At 43.7% G+C, this 23,931-nt stretch overlaps 1 protein-coding gene across 1 annotated transcript in view; it reads left to right on the top strand.

The window, feature by feature from the left end:
• Nucleotides 1-23,931, top strand: part of LOC6546153 (peroxidasin) — a 32,249-nt gene that overhangs the window by 5,011 nt on the left and 3,307 nt on the right. Inside the window, exons 2-8 of the mRNA XM_001971260.3 lie at nt 12,515-12,730; nt 12,816-12,887; nt 12,976-13,217; nt 13,394-14,059; nt 15,914-16,120; nt 16,231-16,409; nt 16,715-16,896. Of these exons, the coding sequence (XP_001971296.1) occupies nt 12,515-12,730; nt 12,816-12,887; nt 12,976-13,217; nt 13,394-14,059; nt 15,914-16,120; nt 16,231-16,409; nt 16,715-16,896 (1,764 nt within the window). The remainder of the gene's footprint in view (nt 1-12,514; nt 12,731-12,815; nt 12,888-12,975; nt 13,218-13,393; nt 14,060-15,913; nt 16,121-16,230; nt 16,410-16,714; nt 16,897-23,931) is intronic.

The following is a 23,931-nucleotide window of genomic DNA, read 5'->3' as shown; positions in this document are numbered from 1 at the left end:
TCCTCACAATCTCTGTGTATTTGCAAATTATTTCTATATATTTTATGCAGTTTCTAATGAGTTATGGGCAGCTTATTGTCTGCTGCAGAATTTTAAAGTATATGTTTCATTTAGACCACAGTTAGATAAATCAAATTTATTAAATGCTGTTTATTTCCTCTAGCCAAATAATTATTATTAATTGGTAAAGATGTTTTTGTGGAATGCTCAATTCAGTGAATTTGTGACTATTAAAAAATAATTAATGACATTTATCGCTCTATGCAGCGTTTAATTAAAATGTGTCGTAATCAAACAATATTCTTAGTAATAACAACACATTAGATGTGTGTACAAAAGAAAATTCAGACAATAATGATAGTGATAGTGAAAGTGGTATAATGTTAAAGTAATTATAACAAACATAAATAATATTTTACATAATTTCTTGGTGAATTAAATAAAGGGAATTAATTGAAACTTATCCCGGTTTAATGAAGTTCTATTTAAAATGATTATACCGATTAGAAAAAATATGCGTCCCATTTAAGTTTGTTATTTTAATTACGCACCTCCATTGGATTTAATTTCCTTAAGTGGCAAGCTGTTGAAAAACTCATTCTGCTAAAATCGCAGTGCCATCAATCAAAGCTGTCTGCGTTTGCCTAGTGATAAATCCTCTAAATGCATTCCGAATCCAATTACCAATCAATCAAAGAGCATCCAATCGTCGCTGTCTCATCCGTCTGCTTTTATGTAGACTGCCACGCCCCCCCAAAAAGCTCTGCCCTCTTTGTGAAATATAATATTATTGTTGTTACGGTTTTTGCCCTTGCGCTGCAGTCTGGTTTGACTTTTCAATTGTTGCCATATTTTTGCAGATCAAAAAAAAAGGGGAATACATGGAAATAAAATTAAATTGCGTATGTGAACAATATGAATGGAATTCTTACCATTCCGCCACCCAATCAGTAATATGATTTGTAATTATGCAAATGAAGCGGTAGACCAGCGAACCCAATTGAATGGGCGATGCAGTTTTCATTGATTAAAGCTGAACGTTTGGGCAATATTCAGTTTTTACATGGCAAACCTCAAAGGGAAAACCCCGAAGGCAAAGTTTTTGCCAATCAAAGCGTATGCATTTTTAATTCACTGTCACAGGCAGAAGTGGAAATGGAGCTGCAAAGTCGAGTGGCGTCTCGGGTGGCGGATCCCCGATTCGAGATTCAAGATTCGAGATTCCAGGCCCAGGACTCGAGGTTCGAGGCTGGGGACTCGAGATTACAGATTCCGCCAAGGAATCTGTCTGCCAGTCAGCCAGGCATCGCTCCAGCTTCACTTTGACATAGAAAAATCTTCTATTGATTTCCCAAAACTCCCCCTCAATTTGCATTTAAAGTTGCCCGCTTCCCTTTCTTTCATCTCTCACTCGCGCCCCTCTTTAATGCTACAAAGTGCCACTTGGTTCATTTGCCAGCAGTTCTCCTGCTCCTTCGGATCACGCCACTGCCCCTGCAACTGCCACTGCCACGCCCACCAGCTTTGTCATTTCGCATGCTCGTTAGTGCGGAGCAAAGAATGCAAAGTAGCAAGATAGCAAGAGCTGTGTGGAAAATACAGCAGCAGCAACATCATCGCTGCACAAACACATGCCACAATTTATAAGCAAAGTTATTCTGCCACCGAGAAACGTAGGGCGGCCATCGGCCGGGGGGCCGGGGGGCGGGGCAGTGGCAACTAGCAACATGTCAAAGTGGAGCAATCGGCATGTGCAACGGACACAGAACAGGACACTGAACACGGAAAACAGGCGTGCACTGCGGGAAAAATTAGGAAGAAGTTGCGGCTGTCCAAGCCAATATTGAGATGTTGTGGCTGCCACTAAAGGTTTTCCATCGATGAGTACGATGTTGCAGTCATGAAACTGAATACTTAGAGAACAGGGAGTTTAGTTTTAAAGAAGTCTGCGTTTCTGCAGGAGGGCGAGCTCTTTAATGTAATTATTTGAAACTCGCATACTAATTCCTCCTTCAATAAAGAAATAATAGAGTTGGGAATAGATTACAGTGCAGTCCTGGCAACTGGCGGTCAAGCATAAGAAACAAGCAGCATCAGCAGCAGAAGAATTGCAGCCCATAAGTATGCTATGGCAACGGAGCGAAGCCCAAAAGCGAAGGAATAAGAACGCAAATAAAAGCGGTGGATGCGGAAACCCACCTCCTCGACTCCGCCTGGCCAGGTGAGATGCCACCGCCATGTGGCACGAACTACAGTCAACAGCAGGCGATGGGCGAGCCAAGAAAAAACAGGACAGCCAGCTAGCAGTGTGGCTTAGTTAAATGTTAGTTACCCTTTCAATGAATCAAATTCAGATTAAATGCTTACTGTTCAAGTCTGCATACCATAAAAAGTCATAGATATTCGGATCAAACATTTCATTTATAAGAAATCAATTAGGCAAAGAGCTTAGCAGTTTATTAGTAGTCGGCTAGTAGCACAGGACCTCCTCAAAGGGTATTTCCTGGCGCCAAAGGAAAAGAAGCTCCTGGCTCGCTCACTGCTCAACCAGGCGGCAAACCAAGCGAGACCGGGTTCGGGGTCCAAGGAGTCCAGGTCCGAGCCAAGTGGCACACCACGTAACCAGCAGATAGCAGATACAAGATGGCTGCTCCGGGTACGGAACTTGCCCCACACAGATGCATAATAATGTTAATGTAAGCGCCTGCGACTTTGAAGCCACCATGGCGTATGCGTAATATGCAAGCAAATTTGAAGCTATTCTCGGTCGTGTAAGTTGAAGCCGAAACCCCAAAATGAACGTTAAATATTTGGAAACTGTGTAGTTACTCGACTCAAAATTGAAAATTAGCTTTCAGTTTTAAATAGCATAAAACTAAACAGCTATTATATCCACCTTTGCGCCACACTTGAACAAATTTGATACGTTTAGCAATGTTTTGTCATTTCAGTTCCTCTGCATATTTATCAATTTCCATCCACCTCAGCAAAATACATTTATCCCTGGCAAAGCCGAAATAGAACACTGCATCAAAAGGGCTTTGGGTAATATTCGCCTTTTATACGCATATTAAACCGTTTCCACTTGAATGGCGAACTGATTTCATTGCATTTTTATAACGCACATATATGTACGTGTATGTTGCATGGTCGGTGTGTGGGCTGAGTGTGCCTCCTCAAATAAAAAGGAAGAGCTGCTCATGCACCCAGCTCCATGCTCGACATATAAATCTGCTGTATAATTGAATTTCACACGTTGCAAGGAAAAAAATAATACCAAAATGGTGCAGAAAAAATAAAAAAAAGTGCATATCCAGCGGCAGCGAAAGTTTAAATAAAATTTATTTCAACAAAAATACACACTCGTTGGGCAAATGTGTGGGTGCAGAGATGGCAGTTGCCTGCAAAATGTGAGCATTTTATATTGAAGGGCGCAGGAGTGGGCAGATGGTGCAGCTCCTCCAGGTGGCCACTTTTAACCATGAAGGTGTTCGCCTGGCCAAACTGGAAGCAGCTTAAGCATGCCACAACGAGCAGCCGGGATGATGAGGGTGGTTCCCTCATTGCGTTGGCAAGGAGTTCGCAGGACGACAACGAGGACGAGGACGAGGACGAGGAGCACGAGGACTCCCTTAGACAGCCGGCAATCGCATGTGTGTAGAGTGCACTTGTGAGACATTTACACCTGTAGAAACGTCGATGGGAGCGGTGGGCGGCACGTTGAGCATTCTGAGCTGGGATATGAGGCACGGCTGAAGGAGCTTTTGAGGCACAACACATTAGCAGTCCAACAAAACAGAAGAGCAGTCCTCACGAACCAAAAATTAAACTTCGCAAGACAAAACTACATATTTCGTTTTTGTATATTTAACTTTGTTTAAGAGATGCTTACAACATTTTTAAGGGGCTGTTCTCACGAGTGACAAGAAAACGGAGCAGCTCAGAGTAAAGGTAGAACAACAATAAATTGAGTTGCAGAGGTATGCAACCTTTTTAATTATTTCCCTATTTATACTGCTGCACCACAACCACACCCACTGATTCATTTTGATTAGTGGCACTGATAAAATACGCCAATCTTGGTGATGGGTTTTCGGTTGGTCTGGAAAAACTTGAGATCGGGTCGGTCAAAAAAGAGCGGAGTGAGACAGCAATTTTAAGTAAGAGGAAATTTGTAGCCCGGGCACTTCTTTGGCCTTCTAACATTTCGTTTTTTCTATGCTCCGAGGGCTTTTCCACCCTTTTCCTCTCCTTTTGATTTTCCTCCGCTGTCAGGAGTTTTTCTTTCGGTGGCAGCCCAAAAGTATGCAATGCAAGTTTAGATGCCTCTTGTTCTTTCAGCGTCCTTTTTGCTCGAGAGCGTGAGTGCCACTGTGAGTGTGTGTGTGTATGTGTGTTCGAGTGTGTGAGTGTGTGTGTGACGGAAGTGAATTTTCTGCACGTGGCTTAACTTTTGCTGCCTGCTCTGGCGTGTCATGCAGTCAGCAATCTTTATCCAACCCAAACCCGAGCAGCTCGAGTGGGCGCCTTTCATTCTTTTCTTGCGGATTTCGCTCAAGGATTGCATTTAACGCAGGAACAGGAAGGAAGGAAATGCCATGTCGACGCTAAAACTGGGTTAGCTTACATAACGACAACATTAACGACAACGCTTTCCTTCCGGTGGGCGGGGTTCTGTGGGTGGAAAATGGGTAGGATGGCGTTGTCTTCACGCTTCGTCGCTTATTGGACATAATTACTGAATATAACAATTCTGTGGTGGCCCCGCAAAATGGGGTGGAAGTCGCATGTGGCACTCGGAAAAATGTGCACCAGGAATTTCGGGAAGCTTCCTATTTGAGAACTATTTCTATCATGAGAGTTTGTGAGCATGATCTTCAATCCAAGTTCTAATAATCTCTCCACTGCCAAATTGTTCTTTCAAATCTTTCGGACCTTTGCATTCAAAAGGCGTGCTTGCATACCCTTGGAGCACCTTCGATATATTCTTGAGATGCATCCTAGATTTCGCCTAGTGCACATCCTTTCGCCATAGCCACTTGTGCGTAACGGCAGCGCCAGATAAGTGCAACAAAAGCCACGGCGGCGGATGCAGCCAAGCCAGGCCACATATCAATTCCATGTGAGCGGACTAACTGGTCCTGGTGCAGTCCTGGTTCCGGAATGTCCTGCTTGCTGGTGGTCAGTCGGGGGGTGGGGCGGTTCGGTCGTATCCCTTATCGCTTACACTTGGCCAAAGGCGAGTCACCCGCACACAGTTCACTAGTGGCACTGGTTTTTTGTTCGCCTGCCAAATCCTTAAAGTAGCGCAGCTTTGGCCCAAGGATTTGTCGAAGCAAAGTTTCGTTCTTTGTCAGTTGGGGAAAACAATGTTAATTGCTTTGCAGTTTACTTTGCGCAATCCGGTTGACTGACTCAACTGTTGGACTTGTCGGTACGGGCGACATCCGCTAAGCCGTAAACTGCGGCTCTCAAGTGCTTGGCTCAATGCGTTGAAAGTCCGCTATTAACTTTATGGCTTATAGGAACCTTTCTCCGTACGCAAAACTATTGATTTAATTTTCATTGACGAAGGATTCCAATTAGTCTGGAGCTTCCTTTTCAGATGTCATTGCACTATCCGTAGCAGGTAAAATTTATTAAGCCCTACACTCTTCGGCCAAAATCTTTTGTTGTTCCATCTGGGCTAAACAAAGCGTTTTATGCATGCACACTCCGAGCCAATTACGCAAAGTGCTCTAAGTATCTCAAACAGTCCTAACTGGACACAATTACATTAACAGTTTAGCACACACACACACACACACACACACACGTAGCAAGCAGATATCGGGGATTTCCGGAGGATAACGGGTTAGATATAGCCATCGTCAGAAGTGAGCGAAATTGGGGGTAGGCAAACAGGACGAAAATTAAATCACAGCCACAGCTGCAAAGGCTCGAAAATAAGTCCGGGCGAAAAGGAGCAGAGGCAATGAAACTACTACTGAAACTGCTGCCTCTACGGTAACTAACTTTAACCCCGGAATCTTGTAACCCGTAACGCCCATCTCCATTAACCCACACACACACACACACACACAGTCAAAGTGACTGGCTGACTGACAGCTGAACTTTTACGCACACAGATAAACAGTGTCAAGGGTTAACAGCGATGGGCGGTGGGGCGGAGGGGCGGAGGGGCGGAGGGGCGGAGGGGCGGAGGGGTGGCCTTTGTTAAATAATAATAAAATGTCACTGGGCAAAAATAAACGGCTGAGGAGCCGAGCGGCTGAAGGATTACACTGCCAAGTGCTCCCCACAAGCACACAGCCACCCACACACACACACAGTAAGTCAGTCAGAGCAATTGTCATGCGTCCTTTGGACTATCGTCACTGGCAAATCACCTGGGCAACCCGACGGCACACAGGATACTTGGCTGCGAGAATGTGAGTCCTGGCATGCAAGGATGCGCCCGCCTCGCCGGTGCAGGCACTTTTATTCCTTTGGTTGTTATTGCTGGCCATGTTGCTGCTGCTATTTGTGCTGCTGCCGGCGTGTTTGTAAGCCATGTTATTACAATAATGTGCAATCTGAGTCTGAGATGGCGCACTGAAAGAAATGTCTATGAGCAAGATGAATGGTCTCAAGTGGGTGCCTTTAATCGGTGCGCCTAAGATTCTGCAGGCATCCAAGCCAATTGAAAAGTATCTTAAGTTTGAAATCTGGAAACAGCTCCTTAGCAGCTTCCAACCACCAGAAGTATAACGAAACTAGGTGCGCCAGGATGCGATGAGGATGCATCCTTAAACATATAGCATTTTCTCTCTCTGCTGGCGAATGCGGTCCCTGTGGTGGCTCGGTGCGGATGAGAGTGTGAGTGTGAGTGTGCGGCAGGCCAAAGTTAAATCATGTTTTTATTGTCACATTTGCCATAAAGGCAGCCGAGGGACCGGCAGACCGTAAAAGGATTTGTACTGGCTCAGGAGCAGGAGCGGGAGCAGGAGCAGGAGGTGTCATAAGATGCTGCCTAAGCTGCAGGCGCACGTGGGATGGGCAGGTGGGCAGGTGGGCAGGTGGGTAAGCCAGACAAATCATAATCAGAGCACAAGGCAACAAGCTCAACAAAGCCGGAATCACCTTAACAACCAGGTGGGCTGCTCTTAGCCGGGTTGCTGGGGTGCTGATGCCACTGATAAGGCAGCGCATAGGTGGCCCTTTTCTTTCTTTCACCCACGGTTATGGCCTTGTTTACGTTGCATACTTTATGGCGCAAAGCCGTGTTGGCGGGGGGGCGGAGGGGCGGGGGGAAAGGCGTGTGTGCAAAGCGCGGAAAAAGCGAAGCGTTAGAGTTAACTCTAATGAAAATGCAGTGAACTGGAAAATATACTGACTGCATGATAAAAACTAACTGACGCTGAAAGCTGGCAGAAAGCAATTCCAGGGAGAAAATGAAACCCTTAATTTATTTAGAGCCGCCACAAAGGACCAAATCGTTTTTAGAATCAGCAATCAAAGCGACTTGTATAAAAGAGTTCGGATCGTACAATTAGTGAGGCTATAATATTCACTAATAGATAACTCAGTGTGGATTAAACCGTATTTAATTCGTATTTATTTGTACATTACAAATGAGCGTACTTCATGATGTCTGTCATGATTTTTCACTTAGTGAAATTGCGAAATTCCAGTTGACTGAAATTCATCTGTAATAAGCCTCAACAACCGCAGTCGTGGCAAAATAATCAAACTGAAATCTCAAAAGGGGACACCACAAACATACACTTGCCGAAATTGCATGGCCCCCTTGGAGTTTCGCTTGTACCCCCAGGAAATCCGCAACTAATTTACTTGCTGCGGTTTTTCCTTCACTAATTGTGACAACTAATTGAAATCAAATTAGTGAAGCCACTAAACAGCTTAATGCTCGCTGAGCACGAACCAGATTTTCCACCTCGGCGATGGGAAAATTCGGGGAAGCGGGTGGCCAATGGGTTAACCATAAACCCCACACAATGCTAATTGTTTTCATTCAATTTACTGTCTGCACGCCGCTTTAAAATATCGCTCTTGGCTTCAGTTTTGGCTAACCATAAATTTTCGTCATGGACATCAAAGCGTATACGCAATATGGGTGCGCCAGTGCGTGTGTGTGTGCGTGTGGCATGTCCTGTTTGCAAGAATGTGTGGTGGGTAGTGTGGGTGTGCAGACATGCGTGAATAGACAAACATGCCTTTGTCAATAATATGCATTAATTAAGTGCAGACATGGATGCCAGAGGAATCAAACCAAGGATATCCGAGGTGCATCAATGGATGCCCAATCCCGCGCCACAGGACACACAGACATACGTGCATACGTACATACGGACACACTGACACGCAGAACTCACCACCAACAACACTGCGCATTGCAAATTTAATTGAAAATATCGAATAATGCGAAAATGCAAATGTCATTATCAAAATTCAGGCCGGCGGAAGTGTCACATGCGCTGAAAAGAAGTTTCAAGATTCAATTTCCGTTTCCGCACACATGACGTGCATCGCAGCAGGTGGGTATTAGGGCGTGGCCAGAGGGGGCGTGGCAGAGGGGGCGGACGAGTGCACCGCCGCACAGCATCCCAGTTATTTATGCCTCCTTTCGAGTCCTTTTTTAGCAGCTCCGTAAATAGTTGCGCAACTGACACGACGCCATCCACGTCTATGAGGCCATTGCATCGGCACCCCGCTGAATCCCCATTTAGCCAGAGAGCAGCTCCAGCACGCACTTGTGCAGGAGTGGGTTCTGTTCCGGCACATAAACACTGAGCGAAATCGTGGCTAACAACCAATTAACATCAACCAATCAAAAGGATGCCTAGCAAAAAGTGGTTAAGAAAAATGCAGTTCAAGGATGATTTTTTGCTTTAAAGTCGCGGGAAGGTGGCATGGCATACTTGCATTTTCTCACAGTGCATCACATTTGGGTAGGCTCGATGAGGCATTGGTCTGGGAGTACCGCCTGTCCGGAATCCACAGTCCGAGTCCGGAACCCGGACACGCACTCAGCGTGTGTGCACATTGAAGTGGACCATCGTTTGTCACTCGAGGTGGGTGTGGAAGTGGGTGCGGCAGGGGAAGTGGGTGAGGACACGGGCACAGTGGGGCAAAAAAGAGGTGGAGAGGTGTTGGCCATGCAGAAAGAGACTCGCCAAGTGGCTGGGAATTTTAAAGCACTCTTCGGCTGAGCAAATACGATAGCGGTGTGTGAGTCAAAGGGCACAGAAGACCAGTTCCTTGTTGATTCAAATTAGACCGATCCATCTGGCGGCACCACCACTCGGCTTGACCCACTGTGAATCTGAATGTGAGTGTGGCTGTGGCTGTGGTTGTGGTGCAGGCTCTGGATGTGGCCGTATTCCTTGTTGACTCCTGGCGGCGGCGGGGCTAATGGAGTTTGCAAGAAGTGGGCAAAAATGTGGATCAAGCAGCCGTACATGCACACAAAGACCCACCAATCTTGGTTCTGCATTCTCCGGCGCTCCTTCCTTGCGGGAGAAATGCGAGCAACTTTGCAAATTGTTGCCGCCACCCAAATCCCTGCCTGCATATCGCCACTGCCCCACTTCCTTGGACACACCGCTGCTGCATGAGGTTGCCAAGTTGCTCCACAGGAAAAATATTTACCACAACTTTAGAGGCACTACAAAAATTCTGAGGATTGCATCTCAATTAACTGAAGTGCTGTTTGGCTATAAAAAAAAACTAGTTTCAGACTTAAGCTTATTAAAAACCAAAAACAAATGAAAACAAATTTTGTAGCAGACTTTGAAAAAATTCCTCCTAATAAAGTTTTCCCTAATAGTGTTTATTGCACAAGCAACTTTTCAAAAATCTATATAAACTAGGGTAAAAGTGCTGAATGCAAAATCGTAATATTTTTTTTTTGAGTGCAGATCTGGGAGCGGGCTTACCACATGGACACCAGTGGGTCGACCGGCCTCGGGCCGTGAGTCTTTCATCAGCCGGAGCAAAAGAGCCGGAGCCAAGACCGAAACCGAAACCCGGAGTGGAATTTCATGGAGATGGGGTGCTGCTTTGTTTATGTGGCTCCATTTGGGCATATGCATGACCCACTCAACCACCCATCAGTGGCACCCACCACCATCCTGTGGTTGCTGCTGTTGTTGGGCTGGGGCCTCAAGCTCCACGTGAGAGTGGTTTTAGTGTTGTTCTGGATTCGCGTACCTCCTAGTTGCAAAGCGAAAGGGGATAGTCATTTTATGAATATGTAGGGGCACTAATTACCAAACTAAAGGCTAAAAATCTATATTACATTATGGATTAAATCGAAGAGGAATATTGTCTAAAAATGCATTTTAAGATATTATAAATAATAAATTAGTTATTACTTAATCTCAGACATTTAGGTACGCACTACATTAAGTCGCAGAGCAGAGACTACAGGGTATCATTGAGTCGCAGACCTCGGCTTAAGCGCTCTATCTTGTTCTGGATTTTTAAGTTGTTTTCGTTGTCGTAGCTTGTTTGTGTTGCCTTTTTTGTTGTCCTGTGTGCGAGGTTTTGCCTTTTTCCTGTGTGTTGCATCCTCGTCTTTAGTTGCAATTTGAGCACAGACACAGAAGCAGCCAGGATTGCACTTGGCCAACACACACGCACACAGTCACACTCGCTCACACTCACACTCACAGTCACAGTGAAATGCTGACACCAATTAGGCTGCAGGTTGTTGGTGTTGCTGCTGCCATTAGTTGCTGTTGGTAGTTAGTTAGTTCGGTTGCACTTTGTGCGTTGCATGTTTACAGTGGCCACAAAACATAATTTCTGTTTAGACAACTTTAGCCCCAGCTCCAATTGCATTGGCTTCTGGCAAAAAGCTTTGCGAAAAGGGGTGGAAAAATACAAAAGCGGAAAAGAGCGGAAAACAAAACAGGGTCATAATTATTGCGCCAACAAAGACAGCAAAGCAGCTGCAACATCGGCCGGCGGTAAACGATGTTGCCAGCTGAATTTTTGGTATAATTTTCACTTTGGCCAAGAAACTTTTTCGCTGCCGCATTGAATTTGCAACCAGCGAGCAGCTAAAGCCCGACCAAAAGCAACAGCAACAAAGTTCATGAGTTGATTAGAAAGTTTTTTAACCGCTGTTGCAGCTACATCCTTAACCCGCTGAAATCCTACAGCCATGCCCCCCAGCACATCCTGCACTCAGATAAACTACTATGGCTTTCACCAAGTACAAGGCGTTTTCCACTACTAATATATAAATATGTTGTTCAATATTCGGTAACCAAATACTCTTTACTCTCATCGTTGTGCTGGGGAATTTCTTTAAGTGAGCCGTTGCTAATGGCAGCTCGTGAGCTTGGCATATGCGAAAAGACCTCAATCAGCGGCTTAGGCTCCCAACGCCGCACTGCATGCTATATGCCACATGCCACATGCCACATGGGTAGTACGAGCTGGTTGCCGGGGCTGGTGGCTTATCGCTTGGCTGCTTTGTCGCCGGGCAGGGGCATAAACTATGCGAGCATCAACTTTTTGTAATTAATTTTTAATGTGTGCAAAATGTTTGAGTAAACGAGCATGTTGTTGTTTGCCGAGCCCCGGTATATCAAGCGGATGTCGTTAGAACGGTTTATCAAGCGCTCTAAGAGGCGGATAAACTGCGGCTTCGGTGGGGTTTGGGGGGTGGGGGGTTCTACTATATACTATTTAAGTTTGTGCTTAGCTGGCGTAAATAATTGGATTGCGCTTAAAACGGGCGGTTGCGAGAAGCCAAGACTGCCAGGCTTCTGGTTATTCAAACGGAATTTCTTTGCACTAATTGCATATGACAATGCTGAAAAACATCCATACATCCCCACCTGACGCCCCAAAAACCCCTCCTAACACCCATCGAACACCCATCTAGTGTGCGAGCGAGAGGAAAGAAGGAGCAACGCAGACCGCATGACGAGAATTGGCAACTTGCTGCAATTTGCCAGAACCAAAAATTGATTTACCCTCAACTGCAAGTCTTCCCGCCTTCACACAGTTTCCAAGGCACTTGGAAAAATGTTGTGTTGCTTTTAGCAGCGATGTTTGCTGGCAAGCTGCAAACTCAAACTTTAAAATTTAGCACAATTTGCATCACTGGCCAGCTTGCGTATTTTGCCGAGTTGGCATCATTGACTACCGGGCATATTTGGCATCATTCCTTGTATCCGTTCAGACTTTTAAGCTATTTGCCATACGCAATATTTAAGGATTACTTTAAGTGTTGAAACGCCACAATGTGATTATTAGAATTTTAGAGTGCCAATAATTGGCAACTTTGACAGTCGTTTCAATTTGACATCATGCACTGAAATGCCAAACAGTAGAGTGGTTTTTCTCCCAGTGTTCAGCCCGACTCGCATCCATCCATCAGATAAACGTTTTGCTATCTGCAATCTGCGAATCGCATTTTGTCTCTTTGTCCACGCCATCCGCATCCACTCACGCTGTGTCCGTTGTTCTTGTTGGTTTCCCGGCAACATTTTTGCAGAGATTTGCGTTTCAATCACATCGAGGTGCTGCCGGCCAACGCGTTCAGCGGTCTCGTCCAGCTGACTACGCTTTTCCTGAACGAGAACGAGCTGGCTTACCTGCAGGATGGGGCTCTCAATGGACTGCCGGCGCTGAGGTTCCTCTATCTGAACAATAATCGGCTAAGCCGCTTACCGGCGGACATCTTCCAGCAAATGCCACGCCTGGAGGCGATGTAAGTGAACCCTCCTTAATTAAGGATCCCCTCGAGCAATCGCCTTACCTAATATCCTTCCTTCTCCTGTCGCCGCCTACTGCAGTTTCCTGGAGAACAATGACATTTGGCAGCTGCCCGCCGGGCTCTTTGACAACTTGCCGCGCCTGAACCGCCTGTAAGTCGATGATGGTTCGATTCCCCTTTTTTTTTTCCTTTGAGTGAACCTCTCACTAACTTTCTGCACTGCCCTGCCCTCCGTCCAGGAACATGTACAACAACAAGCTGGCCGAACTGCCAGTAGACGGATTTAATCGGCTGAACAACCTGAAGCGCCTGCGACTGGACGGCAACCCCATCGACTGCAATTGTGGCATCTACTCGCTGTGGCGCCGCTGGCACCTGGATCTGAAGCGCCAGCTGGTGTCCATCTCGCTCACCTGTGCCGCTCCCCAGCAGCTCGAAAAGCAGGGCTTTTCCAGCCTGCGAGAGCAACACTTCAAATGCGGTACATTTACATTTCCATTTCCATTTAAGTAACACATAGAACATGAAGCAACTTAATGTTTAAGTGCACTTTTCATCAATTTGAAAGAAACACGATTGAAAGCACGATTTCTGATGTGCGGCACAGCTGCATTTTAATACCGAATTGATGGCCACTCTACTTGAAATTACTTGCAGCCAAGCCGCAGTTCCTGGTGGCACCACAAGACGCCCAAGCCGTTGCCGGGGAGCAGGTGGAGCTGAGCTGCGATGTCACCGGCCTGCCCCGCCCCCAGGTCACGTGGATGCACAACACGCAGGAGGTGGGCCTGGAGGAGTCGACGGGGGCGGAGATCCTGCCCAGCGGCAGTCTGCTCATCCGCAGCGCGGACCCCAGCGACATGGGCATCTACCAGTGCATCGCGCGCAACGAGATGGGTGAACTGCATTCCCAGCCCGTTCGCCTGGTAGTTAATGGCGGTAACCACCCACTCGATTCGCCACTCGACGCCCGCAGCAATCAGGTGTGGGCGGATGCCGGAACATCCACGCACGGAGCAACGACTGTGCCCTCGCCATCGCCATCGCAACCGCACTTTACACACCAGCCGCACGACCAAATTGTGGCCCTTCACGGCTCTGGACACGTGCTGCTCGATTGCGCCGCCTCCGGCTGGCCACAGCCGGACATACAATGGTTCGTCAATGGCCGCCAACTCCTGCAGTCGACCCCCAGCCTCCAGCTCCAGGCCAATGGCAGCCTCATCCTGCTGCAGCCCACCCAGCTATCAGCCGGCACGTATCGCTGCGAGGCTCGCAATTCTTTGGGCAGTGTCCAGGCCACCGCCCGCATCGAAGTGAAGGGTGAGTAAGTGCCAGAGATGCTCCATGCTGAGTGGGAATTCCCTTCCAATCGAGGTACAGAAGTACCATAAAGGGGTCTAAAGGTATGCCCCTATATATGACTGTGTTCATCTCAAAAGAACAAAATACTGTTGGACACCTTTATAAATTAAAACTTTGGTATAAAGTATTTACGGAAGTGTGCACCCAAGTACTGAGCATCTCTGGAACAAGCCTGGTGCAGCATCCACATAGGGTCCCTTTTCAGGCCACACTCCATGGCCCTGTGACTGCCACACAGTTGCAGCAGGAATAAGAGTCACAACTGTCGCGTTTTACTCAATTTGCAGTCGATTTAATTTGTTTTCGTCTGGGAAAAGGGCAAATGGGGAGTGGCGTTTGAGACTGACCAGGATGCTGGCCAGGCCAACTGAACTGATATCATCGGGGCATTGGGACTTTGCAGATGAGTTTGGCCTCCGGGCAAAGGAGCCCACTGTCCGTTAGAAATATTGCGACAACTTTGACAGCAGGTGGTGCCGGTAATTGGATGCAACTTCATGTAGACAAATCAAATCACAAAAGTTTGTGTTTTTGCAATCGGCAAATTTGGCAATTTGGCAAGCAAAAAAATGGGTGTTCTTTTTTTTCTACAAAATATTTTTTCGGTAGAAAAGTTGTCCGTAATATTTTCAATGATTTACAGAAAAAATTTGATTTTTAAAATTGTGCTGAAAATAAATCCCACAACTTATCCAGCTTGGCTTGCTGTGGTTTTAAGCCCTCTACGGTTTTTTTCCAGTGCAGTGAGGTTATGCGGTGTAAGTAAATGGTTCTGGGTTTGATTGGCGCCCATTAAGCGCTCTCGCTTCGTAGCTTCTTGCCCATTAAATAAGCGATGAAGTGCATCCCGGCAGGAGGTTAAGCCCGAAAACAACTTGGCACTTGAGCTTTTTATGTTTTTCCATTCGTTATTGCCGTATTTCGAGCGCTTGTACGTGACTGTACTTTATTGCGCAATAGAAACGGCCAACGGGGAGTGAAATTTATAAATATATCCCCCGGGGAATGGGGATCACAGACGGCGAAAAGTGCATCCATCCACCGCCTTGATGCAGCACAATGGCTCATTATAATTTGTGGTTGTCGGCACAAAATGAAGTGCGAAATTTATGCATTATTTTGCTGAATTAAGTGCAAAAATTATAAACTATTATGTGCGGCGAGGGCACGCACAAATTGCGCGCTGTGGCTTTAAAAATGTGGAGTGGGGCTTAGGGGATCACGGCTACCACGGGGCGGATGAACTGTTTAAGCAGTCAGGCATGGCGCCTGGTCAGCATAATTAACCCGCCAAACGCATAAACAGACACGGGCAAACACTCGAACAAACACAAACATTCGTACACAAGTAAATATGGCGGCCGCGCTGAAAAGTATGCAGCGAAAAGTTCATATTTCATATTACGCATACGCCCCATGGGCATCGACCAACGCACAGTGGTGTTGGGAACGGCAACAAGTGCGGATTGGGTGGATTAGGATATGTTTTGTACGGCGGTTTTAAGCAATGTGGATTATAAATATAGTTTGTTTGGGACATACTACTTATACTTTAAAAATGTATATACATTTAGCTTGCATATCAGATTTTGCACATGAATTCCCACGGCACGGCGCTTAAAGCGGGTCAAAATGCGAGAGAGGTGGGGGAGGTGGGCATTGGGGGTTGGTGGTGCTGCGGCAACAAAAGACTCATAGAAACCGAACCAAAAAGCCAGGCCTCGCTTTAGTCGCTTGTTGCTGCCATTTGGAGCAGTAAAATTGCTCGAAAATCACTCATTCGCCCCGTTGCACCGCTTGCCACTCTTGCAGAACTGCCCGAAATTTTAACGGCACCGCAAAGCCAAACAATCAAACTTGGCAAGGCCTTTGTGCTGGAGTGTGATGCCGATGGCAACCCGCTGCCCACCATCGACTGGCAGTTCAATGGAGTCCCACTGCCCGGAAATACGCCCGACTTGCAGCTGGAGAACGAGAATACCGAGCTGCTGGTGGGCGCTGCCCGGCAGGAGCATGCCGGTAAGTGGGCGAAGTGATTGCCAAAACGGTTTACATTGCATTTCATTCGATACCTTGGACATAATCCCGTGAATCCTGCCCATTCTGCTCCTCCTCTCCATCCTCTGCAGGTGTCTATCGCTGCACGGCGCGCAACGAAAATGGGGAGACGAGCGTGGAGGCCACCATCAAAGTGGAACGGTCGCAGTCGCCACCGCAACTCGCCATCGAGCCGAGCAATTTGATGGCCATTACGGGCACCACCATCGAGCTGCCCTGCCAGGTCGACCAGCCGGAGGACGGACTGCAGGTAAACTCACTTACCGCGATTGGCCACGGAATCGGAAACTTTTTATTTACCCGCCACTTGTTGACGTTCCCTTTTGGCCTCGTTTTCCGCTTGGCCACCGCAAAAAATGTACCCAAAAATGGCATTCATTTCGGTTTCATAGTTAGTTTTTGAAGAAAGCACAAATTATATTATAGGTGTCTATAATATAATTCCTATATTATTTGAAAACCCACGGTGCCTTTCCCCTTGCAAAATGAAAAATGTTTAAATTGAAATTGCAATATAAAATATATATAACCTTTTTTTCCACTGCAACTCCCCAGATTACGTGGCGCCACGATGGCCGGCTCATTGATCCGAATGTACAGCTGACGGAGAAATATCAAATAAGCGGCGCCGGCAGTCTGTTCGTCAAGAATGTGACCATCCCGGATGGCGGACGGTACGAGTGTCAGCTGAAGAACCAATTTGGCCGGGTTTCCGCCTCCGCACTGGTTACCATCAGGTGAGCGAACGCGGGATACCGAATCAAAATCAAATACCTCAACTTTGGGCGCCGGCCGCAACTTTAATTGCGCTGTCGGCGGCGTGAAGGGCGGATTGCATAAAACTCCATTAAAATCAAAGGGAAAACTTTTGCTCAAAGGCGAAAGAACTGGGGAAGCTGGCAAGAAAAGGCCTCTGCCCACAGAGGATGCACTTAAAATGCGTTTAAGTGCGCGGTAAAGTTGCTTAATTAATTGAAAAACAGTTGAGCTGCAGAAGAACTGAACATTAAGTTAACGATGCAGCGATGCCGGAAAGAAGTTGGCGTATATCTTGACATTTTTATGCAACGAGCTTGGTAAAGTCACTTTAAAAAGCCTGCAGGTAGCGCACTTCATCAAGAATTTCAAATTGTGTTTAATGAAATCAAAATGCTTTACAATTATTGCCAGCAGACTTGAACTCCGCGCGCCTGAAATGATTTTCGAGGCCTTGCGGAGTTTAGCTGAACTAAATTGCTTGGAAACCACTGCCGTCAACTATGAAAAGAACATAAAACCATCAAATAAAGCTGCTGGCTAAACTGCAGCACAGTGGCCAGAAAACGAGTGAAAATTCTGAAAAATCTAGGGGATAAACATCAAACTCCGACTGGCTGTTATCAAAAGCAGTTAGCAGCTGCGCAAACTTGCTAATCCTCTCCAGTTGCCAAGCCACTGGGATCCACTGTGTTGTTAGCTAAACTGCAAATAAAATATGCACCCAGGCTCCAACTGCAACATGAACATCAAAAGGCGGCGGAGGAAAGTACAAAAGTTGTCGCCGCCATCGTCAGTTGCTAGTTGCCAGTTTTCAGTTACCAGCTTTCTGTTGCCAGTTGCCAAACTGGAAGACGTGCTAAGCCCGGAAAAGCTACGTGCCACACTCACACTTACATGCCATCGGATTCGGTCGGGAAAATGGGAAAATGAGAAGACACAGGCAGTGGAAATTCCTCACTGAAGCAACCGCACAAGTTATCCAAATTGCCCAAATTGAAATTGAGTTGACAAGTTGCTGGCTGCGACAAGAAAAAAAAGGGTTACACACTAAATTAAAAGTGTGTTTTCTTTGATGAGAAATGTAGAGCGGAATAATAAATTTAAGAATTAGTATTCCTATGGCTGTATTACATGAAGATATTCCAAAGCTGGATCTAGAATAAATAGGTTTCTTTAGAACAATTTGTATGCTATGAACCTAAATATTTATAAATCGAACTATTTATCTGCTCTTGAAACTCAGCTACTTATTATTGGAATTGCATATGCATTTTGCTTATTTTCTAAAGGTGCACAAAAACTAGATCTTGTACCTCAACTTTTGCACTCCTTTTGGGGCCTTAGAAGTTTTCAAATTGTTTGTTCCGAGAAAAAAGGGACACGACGTGAATTTATTGAGCAAATGGTCTCTGCATCCATCCGCCACAAGCCGTAAATCAATTTGAGGCGACAAAAACGGAGCCGTGGATGCGGACTTGGCCATTAACCACCGACTGGCGAACTGGAGACCAATGATGGGCCACCAAAGAACCGCCGGAGCGGCTTACTTTCTGCTTACACAGCCATTTTCCTGATGCATAATGCAGCAGAAAAGCGGGTGAATGCTGGCGGGAGTCTGTGGATTTCCATGTGTGGCTCGGAGCACGGAGCACGGAGCATTTAATGCCAGGGACGAGGGCACGGTAGCTGAATCGGCTTACAGTTCTGTGCCGGCAGCATTAGAAACTTTACTCATTACGCCGGGTTTTCCCCGTTTTCCCAGTCGCCAGACCGCAGCAAAGCAGCGGGGGCGGAAAATTATAAAGAAAAAATCCAGAAAATGGGTGCGAGAAAGCCGGGCGCCAAAAGTGAAAAACTATGTTGGAAGAATGCAGGAGTCGCAGGGATCCAGCAGCAGCTATCCTGCCTCATAAAGAGTGTGGGTGAAAACCGCTGAAAGACCCCGGCGTAACCAGTGCAACAAAAATAGCAAAAATAACAAAAACTACCAAAACACCCAGAAATCCGCCTAAGTTGTGGGTAATGCTGGGCGTAAAACAAAAGCTTATCCTGTTACGGCCACTTTTGTTGTTGGCGCTCCTTGCGCAGCCACTGCTCCTGTGATCCTGCTGCTGGCAAAAAGGCTAACCACGGAAATACATTGCCGTGCGCCACAGCATGTGGCAAGTGAGGAGTGAGTCGAACGGCAGCCGGGACCAACAGAGCAAATTTACACCAAATGGGGCAGCCGCAAGTGGTGACTGCAGGTATACCCTTACTACATGATTTATAATAAATTACTTTCAAAGATAAACACTATAGTTCACTCTACAAAGATAGCAAGTTGAATTTATAGGCAAGGCACTGACTTGAAAATATTATTATCTGGCCTTTCTAAATTCCAACAACTTAATTATAATCCTGAAACAATATTAAATGAGTATAATTTACAAATATGAGAAGTGTGCTTTCCAATTTTAAATCATTGTTAAAATCTGGCTAATAAGTTTCCTGCCAGTCTCCTTGTACGTTTTTTTCTTTCGCGCACTTTGCGGAAACAATGAATTTGTATTAAATTTAATTGAGTAAACTATTACTTGCGAAGAATAACAAACAAGTAAAATTAATACGTTTTGCCAGAGATAACGTTTATAATTCCCTTGAGGTACCGCTAACCTACGAACTTTTTCACTATGGCTTTCCCACTTTTAAACACACTTTGAGGCACCTCGAAAAGATCCATATCTGCTGAAATAATTGTCCGAGTGATGCGGCAACTTTCGCCAAAAACTATCAATGTCCAAAATACCGTGGCCAATTGTCAGCTATAGAACAACGAACACCCCGTCGAGTCGCCCGGAGAAAAGGACACTGCCAGGGGGCAGCCACAGGATGGCAGCGTGGAAATATGTAGTCCTTGGCGCCGCAATATCCACTGACTGGAGCCGGAGCACCAGGACCAGGACCAGCAGCAGTGGCAGTGGCAGCTGGCAACTGGCAACCGATAGTGGCAGAGTCTGGTGCAACAGGGTGTATTATGGTCGTTAAGTTATTACCTACAGCAGCGCCGTCGCCACACAATGCCAAAGTTTACACAGTCGAAAGTTTCCTAAAGGAGCATTCCTTGCCAGCAGAATGCCAGGCATGAATTGTTGTTAATGCTGCCCCCCATTCAGCTCCTCCATTCAGATTCAAGGAAGGCGAAAAGCAAGGCGCGGATTTTTCCTATGACTTTTCCTATGCGCTGCAAAAAGAATGCAGCATAATTTTGTGGGTAAGACAGGCGCAGAAAGGGGAAATGGACTGCCCGGCATTTTTATTAGACAGCGCGGCCATTTGGGCGACTCCTGCCACGGGCATTATGGTAATTAAAATGTGCAAATTCCCTGGGATATCTTGATTGTTTCTGCGCTTTGTGTTCTTTATGTGCGTGTCAACTTTGCCTCCAGGCATTTAATAAAGATTAATACAAAAACTAAATAGAATGCTATAGTCGAATTCCATGACTATCAAATACCCGTTACTCAGCTACCACCAAAAATTTTAAAAAATTAATTTCTTAATTTGAATGCAGATTTTTAGAGAATTGCGCCAGAAAAATTTTAAGGTATGCCACTTCAAAATCCGATTAAGATAAGTTGAGTTATGGAGATTAAGATCAGCCTTAGGACATTTCTTCATTTTCTTGTATTTCTACGACATCATCACATCAAGAAAATTACAAAAAAATGTAAAATAAATTAATTTTTAAATTTGAATGCAGATTTTTAGAGGATTGCGCCAGAAACATTTTGAGGTTTGCCACTTCAAAATCCGATTAAGATAAGTTGAGTTATGGACTTTAGAACTTCAGCCTTAGGACATTTCTTCATTTTCTTGTATTTCTACAACATCATCACATCAAGAAAATTACAAAAAAATGTAAAAAAAATTAATTTTTAAATTTGAATGCAGATTTTTAGAGGATTGCGCCAGAAACATTTTGAGGTATGCCACTTCAAAATCCGATTAAGATAAGTTGAGTTATGGACTTTAGAACTTCAGCCTTAGGACATTTCTTCATTTTCTTGTATTTCTACAACATCATCACATCAAGAAAATTACAAAAAAATGTAACAAAAATTAATTTCTAAATTTGAATGCAGATTTTTAGAGAATTGCGACAGAAACATTTAGAGGTATGCCACTTCAAAATCCGATTAAGATAAGTTGAGTTATGGACTTTAGAACTTCAGCCTTAGGACATTTCTTCATTTTCTTGTATTTCTACGACATCATCACATCAAGAAAATTACAAAAAAATGTAAAAAAAATTAATTTTTAAATTTGAATGCAGATTTTTAGAGGATTGCGCCAGAAACATTTTGAGGTATGCCACTTCAAAATCCGATTAAGATAAGTTGAGTTATGGACTTTAGAACTTCAGCCTTAGGACATTTCTTCATTTTCTTGTATTTCTACAACATCATCACATCAAGAAAATTACAAAAAAATGTAACAAAAATTAATTTCTAAATTTGAATGCAGATTTTTAGAGAATTGCGACAGAAACATTTAGAGGTATGCCACTTCAAAATCCGATTAAGATAAGTTGAGTTATGGACTTTAGAACTTCAGCCTTAGGACATTTCTTCATTTTCTTGTATTTCTACGACATCATCACATCAAGAAAATTACAAAAAAATGTAAAAAAAATTAATTTTTAAATTTGAATGCAGATTTTTAGAGGATTGCGCCAGAAACATTTTGAGGTATGCCACTTCAAAATCCGATTAAGATAAGTTGAGTTATGGACTTTAGAACTTCAGCCTTAGGACATTTCTTCATTTTCTTGTATTTCTACGACATCATCACATCAAGAAAATTACAAAAAAATGTAAAAAAAATTAATTTTTAAATTTGAATGCAGATTTTTAGAGAATTGTGCCAGAAACATTTTGATGTATGCCACTTCAAAATCCGATTAAGATAAGTTGAGTTATGGACTTTAGAACTTCAGCCTTAGGACATTTCTTCATTTTCTTGTATTTCTACAACATCATCACATCAAGAAAATTACAAAAAAATGTAACAAAAATTAATTTCTAAATTTGAATGCAGATTTTTAGAGAATTGCGACAGAAACATTTAGAGGTATGCCACTTCAAAATCCGATTAAGATAAGTTGAGTTATGGACTTTAGAACTTCAGCCTTAGGACATTTCTTCATTTTCTTGTATTTCTACGACATCATCACATCAAGAAAACTACAAAAAAATGTACAAAAAATTAATTTTTAAATTTGAATGCAGATTTCTAGAGAATTGCGCCAGAAACATTTTGAGGTACGCCACTTCAAAATCCGATTAAGAAAAGTTGAGTTGTGGAGTTCAGAACTTCAGCCTTAGGACATTTCTTCATTTTCTTGTATTTCTACGACATCATCACATCAAGAAAATTACAAAAAAAATGTAAAAAAAATTAATTTTTAAATTTGAATGCAGATTTTTAGAGGATTGCGCCAGAAACATTTTGAGGTATGCCACTTCAAAATCCGACTAAGATACGTTGAGTAATGGAGTTTAGAACTTCAGCCTTAGGACATTTCTTCATTTTCTTGTATTTTTACGACATCATCACATCAAGAAAATTACAAAAAAATGTAAAAAAAATTAATTTTTAAATTTGAATGCAGATTTTTAGAGGATTGCGCCAGAAACATTTTGAGGTATGCCACTTCAATTAAGATAAGTTGAGTTGTGGAGTTTAGAACTTCAGCCTTAGGACATTTCTTCATTTTCTTGTATTTCTACAACATCATCACATCAAGAAAATTACAAAAAAATGTCAAAAAAATTAATTTCTAAATTTGAATGCAGATTTTTAGAGAATTGTGACAGAAACATTTAGAGGTATGCCACTTCAAAATCCGATTAAGATAAGTTGAGTTATGGACTTTAGAACTTCAGCCTTAGGACATTTCTTCATTTTCTTGTATTTCTACGACATCATCACATCAAGAAAATTACAAAAAAATGTACAAAAAATTAATTTTTAAATTTGAATGCAGATTTCTAGAGAATTGCACCAGAAACATTTTGAGGTACGCCACTTCAAAATCCGATTAAGAAAAGTTGAGTTGTGGAGTTCAGAACTTCAGCCTTAGGACATTTCTTCATTTTCTTGTATTTCTACGACATCATCACATCAAGAAAATTACAAAAAAATGTAAAAAAAATTAATTTTTAAATTTGAATGCAGATTTTTAGAGGATTGCGCCAGAAACATTTTGAGGTATGCCACTTCAAAATCCGACTAAGATACGTTGAGTAATGGAGTTTAGAACTTCAGCCTTAGGACATTTCTTCATTTTCTTGTATTTTTACGACATCATCACATCAAGAAAATTACAAAAAAATGTAAAAAAAATTAATTTTTAAATTTGAATGCAGATTTTTAGAGGATTGCGCCAGAAACATTTTGAGGTATGCCACTTCAAAATCCGATTAAGATACGTTGAGTAATGGAGTTTAGAACTTCAGCCTTAGGACATTTCTTCATTTTCTTGTATTTCTACGACATCATCACATCAAGAAAACTACAAAAAAATGTAAAAAAAATTAATTTTTAAATTTGAATGCAGATTTCTAGAGAATTGCGCCAGAAACATTTTGAGGTATGCCACTTCAAAATCCGATTAAGATAAGTTGAGTTGTGGAGTTTAGAACTTCAGCCTTAGGACATTTCTTCATATTCTTGAATTTCTACAACATCATCACATCAAGAAAATTACAAAAAAATGTAAAAAAAATTAATTTCTAAATTTGAATGCAGATTTTTAGAGAATTGCGACAGAAACATTTAGAGGTATGCCACTTCAAAATCCGATTAAGATAAGTTGAGTTATGGACTTTAGAACTTCAGCCTTAGGACATTTCTTCATTTTCTTGTATTTCTACGACATCATCACATCAAGAAAATTACAAAAAAATGTAAAAAAAAATTAATTTCTAAATTTGAATGCAGACTTTTAGAGAATTGCTCCAGAATCATTT

Source organism: Drosophila erecta, unplaced genomic scaffold (assembly GCF_003286155.1).
Source record: "Drosophila erecta strain 14021-0224.00,06,07 unplaced genomic scaffold, DereRS2 tig00000021-arrow-pilon, whole genome shotgun sequence".
NCBI lineage: Eukaryota > Metazoa > Arthropoda > Insecta > Diptera > Drosophilidae > Drosophila > Drosophila erecta.
This window is presented reverse-complemented; position numbering and strand designations above follow the sequence as displayed.